Here is a 12,984-nt window from a genome sequence, read left to right as displayed (position 1 = left end):
TGACTTTCTGTGATTGTAGGGGAATGTTTTTCAAAAATGACATCAACACCAAATGGAGTGCTCCATTTCTTGGAAGTGACAAGTCGGTCGTCTACAGATCACAGCGTTTTAACGCCAGTGAAAGGAAGGAGAAAGCAGTAAGTCACACACACAGCAGTCATAATGCGTGTATCTGATTCATTCAATGTTTTGATTTCACAGAGATTAAGTTAAGCAGGGCTATTAGGCTGATATTAAAATGAAAAATATTGAATGAAATACCAGAGATGGGAACAACGGAGTATATAACACTCATAGAGAGGGGATGTACTCATACATAGGGGGGCGTGGTCAAGGAGAGGGGGTGTGGTCAAGGAAATAGGGTGTACTCATACAGAGGGGGTGTGGTCATAGAGGGGGGTGTACTTGTACAGAGTGGTTCAGTCATAGGGAGGGTATGTATTTGTACAGAGGAGGTGTGGTCATAGAAAGAGGGTGTGCTCATACATAGTGGTTGTGGTCATTGACTGAATAAGGTTCAAAATTGACTTTTTTAAGCACTAGTCCGTATGGACTAGTGACTATTATCAATGTTTGTTAGTCCACAGAACTTTTCACTCTTCTCCACTATTACATCAAATGATAACAGGTGTTGTACCAACTAAGCTATCTGGCCACCGGTGATTGAACCTGTCTGACTGCTACAGTACCCGCAACATTATTCTTGACATGATAAACGATAGAACATGATACACGCATAATAGGATAGGATACATGCACGATAGGATAGGATACATGATAAACCTGATAAATGCAAAACCTTATAAACGATAAACAGAAAACCTGATAGAAATGTTGTAAATCTAGAAGCAATTTAGACAGAATGAAATTTTGATACCTACAACATAATTACATAATGTTGATAATAGTACTGAAGGATTTCAATATTCATTATACACCTAAAACGCATAATTTCTTTAATACACAGTACTTTAAAAAAAAAAAAAAATTTTAATTCAATTTTTTACGCCATCACAGCTAAAATCAGAAAACTAAACTATACACTGTTTTTAATTCATTATTTTGATATCTATATGAATTTTCCCAGCCAATGATTCTAAAATTATATTGTCACCTAATGTTTAATATATAAAATTACACAGGAAATTAACTAAATGTAATATAATGTCGTGATATCATGCTTCAGTACTTCTCTTATTCTAATGTCTATTATCTTGAATGTGAAATAAAACCAAGTAATATGTTGTGTAGCGAGGAGGGGGTTATTTTGCATTGAAGCTCTGAGTTCACCGGTCATTCAACAATTTATACAATTATTTTCATGACGACCGCTATAAAAAAAATCCACTGCACTACACCAAATCTTCATACATTAGATATTTCTACACTAGGAGTGATAACTGATAGTCATAAGTAATTGGAACATATGTATTTGAATTGATATCTTAATAACAAAAAATAAATAAATTATGAGGGAAAAAATCCTGGCTTTTTTTAGATTCACAATTTTGAAACGCTTAAAAATTTTTGTGTTTAGTATGTAAAAAAAAATTCAAATAATCATCAAAACCAGCATCAATTTTCAGTATTTACCCGTACGACTATTGGTACATGTACAAGTGTACATATACAAGAGAAAAAAACCCCAACGATGTCAGCGGAGTCGTGCCCAGTTGAGCAGACTTTTGGGAGATGCAACTACATTGCATCCTTTTAAAACTTAATCTTCTGAATATGTGAAATACAATGTCCCTGAGAATGTTTGCTGTCAAAACATGGGTGATACACAGACGCACACAAGTTCAGTAGTTTGTATATAAATAGAATACAGGTGGAAAAAATCGGAAGAAAAAATATATGTAATAAACAACGTAATTTACTGATTTTTCCTTTCAAATCGGAACTTCCTATTTCTCTGTTAGTGCTAATTACAAGTAATTGTTTCTAGACAAACAAATGTTTATGAACTTCAGATGAAGGAGCTTTCAGATTTACTGTCCCCGGTTTGCTTGGCGAACCACTGCCTACTTTTCATACTGCTTGAATGAAATTTTGATAAATTTTCACCCTCTCTGGACAGACAAATAGCTCTTCTTCTGCCTTAAAATCGACAGCTTTATGTTCTCCTTCAAATATACTGTGTTTTCTCAATTCCTAAAAATAGCTTCTTTAACAAAACGAATAAAGCTTTCGAAAAGTATCGTACTTTTTCATAACATTTAATATACAATCCCAATAGTTTCCAAAGCTACATGTGGTCTCTATGAGATGTGGGGGGGGATGTGGTCTCTATGAAATGTGTGGGGATGTGGTTTCTATGAGATGTGTGGGGATGTGGTCTCTACGAGATATGTGGGATGTGGTCTCTTATAAATATGTGGGGATGTGGTCTCTATGAGATATGTGGGGATGTGGTCTCTCTGAGATGTGTGGGATGTGGTCTCTATGAGATGTGTGGGGATGTGGTGTTTATGAGATGTGTGGGGATGTGGTCTCTATGAGATGTGTGGGATGTGGTCTCTATGAGATGTGTGGAATGTGGTCTCTATGAGATGTGTGGGGATGTGGTCTCTATGAGATGTGTAGGGATGTGGTCTCTATGAGATGTAGGGGATGTGGTCTCTATGAGATGTAGGGGATGTGGTCTCTATGAGATGTGTGGGGATGTGCTCTCTATGAGATGTGTGGGGATGTAGTGTTTATGAGATGTGTGGGGATGTGGTCTCTATGAGATATGTGGTCTCTCTGAGATGTGTGGGTATGTGGTCTCTATGAGATGTGTGGGTTGTTTCCTTTTGAGATGTAGGGGTGTGGTCTCTCTGAGATGTGCGAGTTGTGGTATCTCTTTGTAATGTGCCAGGTGTGGTCTATTTGAGATGTGTAGGAGTGTGATCTGTTTGGGATGTGTATGGGTGTGGTCTTTCCTTGAGATGTGTGGGGTGTGGTATCTCATTGAGATATTTTGGGATGTGGTCATTGGAGTATAGGATAGAGTGTATTAAATGTGTAAGTTCTTGAAAAAGGAGACACATTTTTTTTTCCAGCATAGTTTTTTAATAAGTCTGGTTTTTGTGTTTTAGATTCAGTACCAGCCCTACATTTGCTATGACGGCCTGCTGACTGTATTTGGGTTGGTTTGGTTTGGTCTACTCTTTGCCGTCATGAGCAAATTCAGCTTTACAAGGAAACTGTTTCTTCGGGTAAGTCATCTGGAAATGTGAATGTGATAATTCTTTAGTACCGGTATGTATTGTGACAACATTCAGTAATACTGACTTAATTCCTTGTACATTTCATTCCAGTACTCTTCATTTTTCACCTTTGGATTATTCAAACCTAATGGACCTTCCTTGAAACAGGTTAAAACTTAATTAATTGATACAACTCAGCAGTTTCTTGTTCATGTTGGGGTGGCTGTTGAAAATAAGAGTTTTGACACAAGTAATGTAACCCCACCTTTTTTTTTTTTGCACTTACTACACTTTGGAATGAATGAAATTATTTAATACCATGCCATATATTATCGTAAAATCAAACATGCAACAGCATAAGATTGGTACATGTACAGTGTAATTCTATCAAGTATGACCAGGAATAAGAGGTGTTTAGTACATACTGTGAACAATGTTTTCCATTCAGATTGAGACATGTTCTTTCTCCATGACGTTCGTTTCGAAGGGCTGGAAAACAAAGTCTGATGAAGACCAGCAGTCCCCTCCCGACACAGTCAAAATTACCAAGATAACGGGACCAGGTAAGAGCTTCATCAAAGCAGGACTTACTGTATGTTTCAGATTCCTAGTGTTACAGGTCCGTGCAGTTTATCATATTTCATTGTGTTCAACCATATTGTAATGAGAAATGCAGAGCTCACCTCAACAAAGTTTGTCTCTATGGGAGATAGTAAGGGGATCTTTAGTAGTGGGCGTTATTTAATTTCTAAATTACAAAGATCATATAACGTATCCCAAGATGCACTGTCCATATAAGATGAAACCAGGTACAGTTACTGGACACAACCAACTTGAGAACAAATTTTCAGTCTCCATTAGCTGATGTCATCATTTGGTGGTATAAAAGAAAATCTATTTGACTTTGTTGAGGGCAGTTAAGAATTGGTGAAATACACAGTAATGAATATGCTGCCTAATGAGAATTGGATGTAGATTTGACAGATCTTTGTTCTCTGTAGAGGCTGGCTACGTAACTACGCCCATCTGTATGGTCCAGGCCGCCATTGTTGTTTTGAAGGAAACAGATAAACTTCCAGGAAAGTAAGATACCTTAATTATGTTCTATACTACTGTCTATAATCCTATTGTGTCGCACTGTTTTACAATCATGTGTTTTACGGCCTATAGTTCAATTCTCATTTCTGTATACATGTACTACTAGTTGAAGGTTTGGTTAAATGTAATTTGTGTTTTACTTATATTGTCTGATGATTTACAATTCTGGTATTTAGTGTGTTCAATGTACATGTACATTACATTCTTCTTGATTACAGGGGTGGTGTGTTGCCCCCTGGGGCCGCCTTCCAGGACACTTCCCTTATCCAGCGACTCTCTGAACACAACATCAAATTCCAGGAACTGGACGACTAACGAGACGGCTGACTGGGCATGTGCCATTTACTGCATTAGTACTGCTTCCTTGTATGGGGGACTGGTCTTTCTTACTTAACCAAAGAACAATCGACAACAAGAATTATTCACCATATTTAATGTAATGTTTTGTGTGGGTTTGCTTGTTCACAAGTAATATTTTTAAATGTAAGACATGTATTTAAGATGTAAGACTTGTTTTCTGTGTTATATAGGTGTCAGAAGGCAATATGTACAGTATCTAAATGTTTGATTAACTGCTTCTTATCAGCACTTAAGTTTTGAAATAAGTAGCTACAATTGCTATTGTGTCGTGGAAAATGTGAAGGAGATGACAGAAATAGGAAACTGAGAGAAAGAGTAAATTTCTTTCATTCGCCATTTTATTATTTCGATGCATGGTAAGTTTTTGATTTCAAAGAAATACAAAACACAGCAATTGAGCACAAAGATATAGACCTTTAAAAAATAATCATAATTGGACATTATATATTGAAATTTAGTGTTAAATACATGTTGAAACATGCTCACCCTTTTCTAAAACAAATCATTGCCAATTTTCTTTCTTTTATTTTTAATGCTTTATTTCTGTGCATATCTATATATATATATATATATATTTCAGCTGATGAAGAGCAAATCACGTGACTCAATTGCATAATCATTGGAGCAAGCCCGTTGCTTTGTGACGTGAGCTTCGCTTGCTATTGGCTTGTCTGGTTTTGATTTTGCTCTCTTTAGGGCCAAATATAGGCACAACTGTACCTTGTTCTTTTTTTTTTTTAAAAAGTGCTATTTATTGTTTAAGTGGAAAGATTTGTAGATGAACACTAATCAGTAATGATGAACAGTAATGCTGTTTGTCAGTAAATGTTCTTTGACTATAAACTGTGATAAAATTGAAGGAGTATGAGAAAGTTACAAAAGTTCATAAACCTCTATATAGAAAGGGAGAGAGAGGTAAGTAAATGTTTCTCAGAGTTGCCATGTATATCTACATTTAACAATAGGTATAAATATCACTTTAAAAGTGAGGAAGTTAGCAGTCAGTAAGATCACCAATGGAACAAAAACTGGGATCAAATTCTGTCTCCTGTTTCAGTGTCTTTATCAAATGTTTTTGTTATTTACTTGACAGTGATGTTCAGACCATAATGGCCGATTTTCATTTCTAATAGTTGTTTGATTTTCTGTTGACTGTTATCAAGTTTTTTTTTACTTTTACAAATCCCTAATGGTGAGCTGAATCTTACTGAGCGGATTACAATCAATATGTTAGTGGTTTGAGAATGTTGATAACTGGAGTACTAAATAGTCCGATAATAGCATCCAATATTTATTCTTTTATAGATATGAAATGTATTTATATTAGATATAGTTGTGAAATTGTTAAGAAGGCCAAGGTTGCTGCAACTTTTGTTGCTGTCTCTGTTTGTATTGCGACACATATTGATTCAGTTTAGCATTGTAATGTTTCCGTGATTTAACAGTACACTGTATATTATAATTGTTTGTTTTTTTTACATTAGTTATTTTTTTCCCACTGATAAACATATGCATACAAATAATGACAAATGCTGGAATAAAACATGAGCTCTGCTTAATTGTCTTCAGTTTATTTATCAGACTCTGCTCAGTTGACATGTTTCTGATAGTCGTCGTGTATTTATCAGACTCGGGTAGGTTGACATGTAGCATACTTGATTCTGATAAAATCCGGCCAAATTGAACTAAGCCGGTATATACCTGGCGTGGCGCTAAGAATCAAGTGACCCAGCTACAGTACAGTAATGAAATTGTTGACCTTGTATTGTATAAACATTCGGCATAGAAATGACCAACATATTTACAAATCATGTTTATTTCACCAGTATAAAAATTAAAAATATATGGTCCCAGAATAAACAACTCTCGATACTACTGTCGCCAAGGACGCCAGCTTGAAGCCGCCTTTGCCTATCAAAATTTCCCGGCTCAATCGGCTTACCATGTGGAATGCGTGCGCAATTCCGGCTCACAATCAAGTGTGTTGCCGGTCATCGCCGATTAACCCGGGTGCTCCGGATCGTTAGAATCAAGTATGCTAATGTTTTTGAGTGTTTTTGTGTATTTGTCAGACTCTGTATAGCCCTACTACATTCCTCCCACCTTTAGATTTTCTTCACCCTCTAAGACACATAACCCAAATCCTGGTCATGGCACCAAATGTAATCTAGGAATGGAGAAAATCTATGGCTGGACCAGGAATCAATCCCAGGAACCCTGCCTTAAAGGTCAGGTGCTCTAACCACTGAGCTATCCTGGCCAATACCCATATGTTTATGACTGATTTACATCATTGCTTGACCAAATAATAGAAAATTCCACATAAACACAGCAAAATCCTACTTCATTTAATGTGTCCAAAATCTTTGATATCCTATGACCTTAACTGGTGAATAAGAATTACTCTATGGTATACATGCTGATTCCCCATTTGAAAGCTTCTAGGGAGTTGGCGTCTAAACCAGGTGTTGTGAAAGGGAGATCCAGAGACCCCTACAGGAAAGAAGGAATCCTTGTAGCATCAGTTGTAAACTGATGTTAGTCTCATGAATCTATATAATTATGCCACCCTTTAAAGAAGAGCATATTGCTTAGCATCAGTCAGTTGGTAGACCACATGTTGTCCGCTCAATATCTTGAGAACCATTCACTTGATTGTAATAATATTTCATATGTGGGTTCATTTTGAGTAGAAGAGGACCTCTATTGGTTTTGAGGTCACATGGTCAAGGGTCAAAATGGACATGGGAAGATACTGTCCACTCAATATCTGGAGAATCCTTAGCCCGACAGACATCAAACTTAGTACACTGGTACATCATAAGGAGAAAATGCCCCCCTTAGGCTATTAATTTTTTATTCACATGCATCTTCACAAGTCAAGAGTTATTGATTCGTTACCTCGCACTAACGTTAGTGCGAGGTACCGAATCAATAACCCTTGACTTGTGAAGATGATTCACATGGTGAAGGGTCAAACTGGACATAGTAATATGTTGTCTCTTATATATTGAATCATTTGCTTGATTGGGACCAAACTTGGTACATACACTGGTACATCCCAAGGAGTAGATGACCCCTATTGATTGAGGTGCACATGGTCAAGGGTCAATCTACTCTGGATATAGGAAGATATTGTCTGCTCAATATCTTGAATTTGTTTTGGCACTATATTAATTAAATAATACATGTATATATTACGGTAATTCCATACTCGCAGTTTTATCTGATACAAGTTTAAAATGTGTATTTATTTCCATTCATTAGAGTTAAAACTAACAAATTATCAAATAAAATACATAGGTCATCACACTTTTTAAGATGTGAGACATATACATAATCAGAATCATATATCACTGTCAGAAAATTGCAATTTTCATTAAACAGCATTATCAAAATCTCATAAAAACTGGTTATGATGATATATTAGCATTCATAACAATTTCATGAAACTGTATCTTCACAAAAATATACAAAATGTATGTAAAAAATAAAGGAAATCATCGCATAATAGACTTGATAAAGAAATCAATAGAAACAGAGTTATTGCCCATGGATTCAATATTTTAAAATGTATCATTGATTATTCATCTATAACGTAGACTTCTGAAATATTTTATTTTTAACAAGATTTTTTACAATAACTATAGGAAAAGACTCCAACAAAATTTATGTTTCTATCATGCATAAATCTAAATAAATCATTGATTTTGCAAAATCTGATAACATCACAGGAGGGTGGAATTACTTTAACTCTTTTCAATTTTGCACCATGGGGGAGGGGGTATATGTATGTTAATTTCTGAAACATTTCTTGTGGTTTTTGATTTGGGACCCATTTTAAATAAGGTTTTGGGTTATATAGGCAGATTTCCCATAATCTGGCACTTCACCCGCTTGAAAGATGACCAGTATGGAATACACAGCCTTCAGAAATCTTGTTGAGATTTTGTCTGGTCTGTTCGATTTATGAGACTGGTTGAGATTAATAAGATTTTGTTGTAAGATGATGGTTTAAGATCTGGAGAGTTGTTTAGGTCTTCAGTTGTAAATACAGATGAGAATTGATTGTTAAGAATTTCTGCCTTCCATGATGTGGAGGAGTGTAGACTGCCATTTCTTGTAGTTGGGTAACTATAAGTCTTCAGACTTCTTATATTTGATAAAGGAATAAAGCTTTTTATGGTTTTATTATCAGCAATCACATTATTGACATGTCTATATGATAAGCGGATTTTTGTTGAAGCTGATGGAATTTAAAATTTCGCGGGAGAAGCTCTTCAAATTTGAAGGTTAAAAAATTAGTTAAAATGAAAGTAGGACTCGAAGAATGCGCCCAGCTGGTGAATGATAAACATTGTCATGATTGTGTGTATGTAATTTTTTTTTTTTTTAGCAATTCCGCCTAAAATATAGTTTATAAGAATACAGATTATTTAAAGGCTCTCCGAGTTGGAAATTAATTACAAACACCACGTCATGATTGATCACGTACATTTATGATTTTCAGCATGAGGTGATATTTACGCAACATCAGTTTACAAGTGTCAATCTTTCTGGGGCTCGTGCATCTCCCCACGCCAGGCCACCCACAGCGCACCACCATCCTCAAACGTATCATAGATTCCTCCGGTACTGCAGTTTGTCACATATATTTATAGAGTTGTGACAAGATTTTTATGTAATATATGGCAGATTTGGAGCAGGGTTGATAAAGCAGTGCTTATAGGAATATAGCTAGGATTGGTTTAAATGTGTTATTGCCATTCATACTTTCCAACGTTTTTATAATAATGCCGACATATTTCTTAAAGGAAGAGACATCAAAAAGTAAGAAGAAAAAAGTAAACTCCGAAATTTTAATACTTTAATTGTCAATATAGTCTTGCATGTATATATTATAAGTAATAGTTTTTTTTTCATACAAATAATTGTGTTATATACCTTTTAATGAGACTTAATTAAAAAATTCGATAAATTAACTTTTGCATTCCTATGTAATTTCCATAGCAGATTTTTTTCTTCGAGTTCAAAGTTAAAAAAAGACTAAAAACAAATCTCTAGGGAAGTTGTTTATTTTTTGTTGATGCCATTTAGAATAATAAAGCTAGTATAAAGTTCTTGTGTCAGATTTAATTTTTGATAGATGAAAACTTTTCAAGGTTAATTCGCTTAACCTAGCTGCATAATGCAGGTTAAGCGAATTAACCTTGAAGAGTTTTCATCTATCAAAAATTAAATCTGACACAGAAACTTTATACTATTATGTATGTCAATGTGTTTTATGTACAATCTCATGTTTTCTGTGATATTTTAACTGGTAGTTTTTCTCCTGTATGGATAATTTTTCTCTGAACTCAGTTGTATGATGAGCAGGAGGTGTAAGATCTACCCGCTGCCCTGGCTGGAGGTTCAGTTCTACCGCGGGGTACACGTCAGTGTTGTGGTGTATGTTACGTGGCTGGTCTGCTCGGCCTCTAGAGGTAAACATTGCTGTCCATATACTATAAACCAACTTTTATTCATGTTCAAGAAATTTTAGTGAAGTTTGCAAGAACCTCATCATCGTGGATATTTCTTACTGCGAACCAGTTCTTTTAGTGTTTGTGATCTTTGTTTTTAAAAAATTATCTTCATCACAAAAATTAGTCGCCATGAAGCAGCTAATTATCATTGTTAAATCCCAAAATAAAGTTGTTGCAAATAAAAGTTAATGTTTAATGTTTACAGTGCTTTAATGCTTTCATGATGTACGTAAATGGCTGAGTTTTTACAATTGACTTTAAGACCCAGGGATTCACTTCTCTTGTTGACTTAATTAAAGTATAAAATCTTTGTTTTTGGTTTTTTCTTGTGGGATTTTTAATTGACTATTTTAAAAACAAAATTGAATTGCACTAAGTACATGCATGTATATTAAAGATTTAAAACTTTTTATTTTTGTGAAGAGTTTGACGGAGCACTGAACATTTACGCCTTCGAGCCTGGATGGTCATGGATTGGAGCTGACAAGGTAATATCGGGTCTCTTGCCAGTGGGTAAATTTAATCTGGCTCGCACTCATCTTCACTAGCCAAGGGGATGCTTCTCTTTTCAAAAGACTAGTGAAGATGACCCACACTGTGTCAAATCCTAACAGTTTACAAAATAATGAACAGTATTAAAAATGACTATGGCGTCTACAGAGATTTGCCTATTAAACTATGCAGCTTTTGTGATAAAATTCAGATTTCGCCCTTTTAGTCAGATTTATTGCGGTTTCTCACTCTTTAATATTAGAGTTGCTATTTTGAAGAAAAATTTGTATATAATAGTGTTAGAAACATGAAGGTCAAGGTAACAAGCTATATTTTGTAGGAAATGCTGTTTTAATTTTAGATAATATTTCTAATCAGTCATTCCCTTTACAGATACCATACTTCCTTTTACAGATACCATACTTCCCTTTACAGATACCATACTGTACTTCCCTTTACAGATACCATACTTCCCTTTACAGATACCATACTTCCCTTTACAGATACCATACTTCCCTTTACAGATACCATACTTCCCTTTTCATATTGTTTAGTATTTTATGCAATTTGGCTTTTGCACCTGTGGTGCATTATGGGATTTTTTTTATGGTTCTTTAAATTTTTTTGTAAATACATTAGTTTTGATGTTTGACTTCCTGATCTGATCACATGTATTTTTTTCCAAGCTGCTGTTTCTTATAGCTCAACTACATTATTTAAAAAAATTCAATATCTGATGTTTTAAGAATGTCACGTTTTAGAAAACCTGGAGACTGATAATGATGTCACTTTTCCTCTGTTGTAGGATGTGTCGAATTACGAGTGGCATTACTTCTACAACTGGTTCTGGGTTATCCTGCCGTTTTATGTCGGCCATGTAGCATTATCAAAAATCATTGAATGGAATTTCATAGAGGTATTTCCAAAAAAAAAATCTCTTGAAACAGTACACTAACAAGATTATATCTGTGTAAAACTTTCTGTCAGCCATTATGAGTGTTATTCCACTTTAAGGGTTCTTTACACACTGAATGCTGAAGAGTCTTGTGGTTTTAGTGTATTTTTTAGCCGAGTTGCAGCGAAGTTAAACTCGGCTATTGGGTTGGTGATGCGGGCGGGCGGTTGGGCGTCAACAATTGGTTTCCGGATGATAACTCGAAAAGTTTACAATCTAATCAAATGAAACTTTGAATATTGTTGGGTACCAGGTAAGGAAGACTCCTATTGATTTTGGAGAAAAATGGTCAAAGGTCAAGGTCACAGTGACTGAAAATAGAATGAAAAGTTCAGAAAAATTTGGTTTCCGGATGATAACTCAGAAACTTTAAATCCGAATCAAATGATACTTAAAGATATTGTTATGTACCAGGTAAGGAAGACCCCTATTGATTTTGGAGAAAATAGGTCAAAGGTCAAGGTCACAGTGACCGAAAATAGATTTAAAATTACAAAAAAATTTGGTGTCCGCAGGATAATTCGAAAATTTTTAATTTGAATCAAATAAAACTTGGACATATTGTTGGATACAAGCAAAGCAAGGCGCCTATTGATTTTGGAGAAAAAAGGTCCAAGGTCAAAGTCACAGTGACTGAAAATAGATTGAAAACTTCAGACAAATATGGTTTCTGGACAGTAACTCGAAAAGTTTAAAACTGAAATTAGTTCTTCACAATTATAAATATGCGACATCATTCCTGACTTTACAATGTATCCCATGCAATTCAGCTCATGCACTCCTGGGTGCATATATTGATTTTTTCTTATTAGAGTGACCTGCACATAGATACTCTTCCGTGTGTCAAATTACAAAAAGATTTCAAGTTCTTAGAAATCATAAGAGTTATTTCCATTGAAAATTGTTACATTTTGAAAAGTTTGGATAACATTTTCTTTGTTATATCCAATGCTACCCAATGAAATATTTCAAAATATTATTTGTAAAATATACATAACTTTATATTTTTTATATCAAAATTATGTATTATTTTTGGTGTCACAAAATAATGTATTTCATTTCAAAACATTTTCGGTGAAATTTGTTGGAATAAAAATGGTCGTATCTTTAAAAAAGAAATATGTATCATGTTTTTTTACAACACTAATAATTGTCTGAATAAGATATTTATCACGCCTTATTTTGCATTGTTTGTGTTTTCAAAGTAAAAATAGGATAAATCAGGTATATGCAACTTACAAACTTAAAGAAAAAGTATGTTCCATAAAAATTAAGACTAGCAATCTAGGTTGAAGATGTCTTTACATGCAACTTATGATATCCATCTTTAAATGATAAATTTTCTTCAATGCTCAAAAGCAGT

The 12,984-nt window shown here is 34.7% G+C and overlaps 1 protein-coding gene across 1 annotated transcript in view; it reads left to right on the top strand.

The window, feature by feature from the left end:
• Nucleotides 1-12,984, top strand: part of LOC125648982 (protein-cysteine N-palmitoyltransferase HHAT-like) — a 44,924-nt gene that overhangs the window by 6,332 nt on the left and 25,608 nt on the right. Inside the window, exons 6-13 of the mRNA XM_056166406.1 lie at nt 20-137; nt 3,081-3,200; nt 3,303-3,359; nt 3,640-3,754; nt 4,193-4,274; nt 10,011-10,132; nt 10,598-10,662; nt 11,472-11,582. Coding sequence (XP_056022381.1) covers nt 20-137; nt 3,081-3,200; nt 3,303-3,359; nt 3,640-3,754; nt 4,193-4,274; nt 10,011-10,132; nt 10,598-10,662; nt 11,472-11,582 — 790 coding nt within the window. The remainder of the gene's footprint in view (nt 1-19; nt 138-3,080; nt 3,201-3,302; nt 3,360-3,639; nt 3,755-4,192; nt 4,275-10,010; nt 10,133-10,597; nt 10,663-11,471; nt 11,583-12,984) is intronic.

This window comes from Ostrea edulis, chromosome 5 (genome assembly GCF_947568905.1).
Source record: "Ostrea edulis chromosome 5, xbOstEdul1.1, whole genome shotgun sequence".
NCBI classification, from domain to species: Eukaryota; Metazoa; Mollusca; class Bivalvia; order Ostreida; family Ostreidae; genus Ostrea; species Ostrea edulis.
The sequence above is the reverse complement of the archived record's forward strand: the minus strand, read 5'-3'. Positions and strand labels throughout refer to the sequence as shown.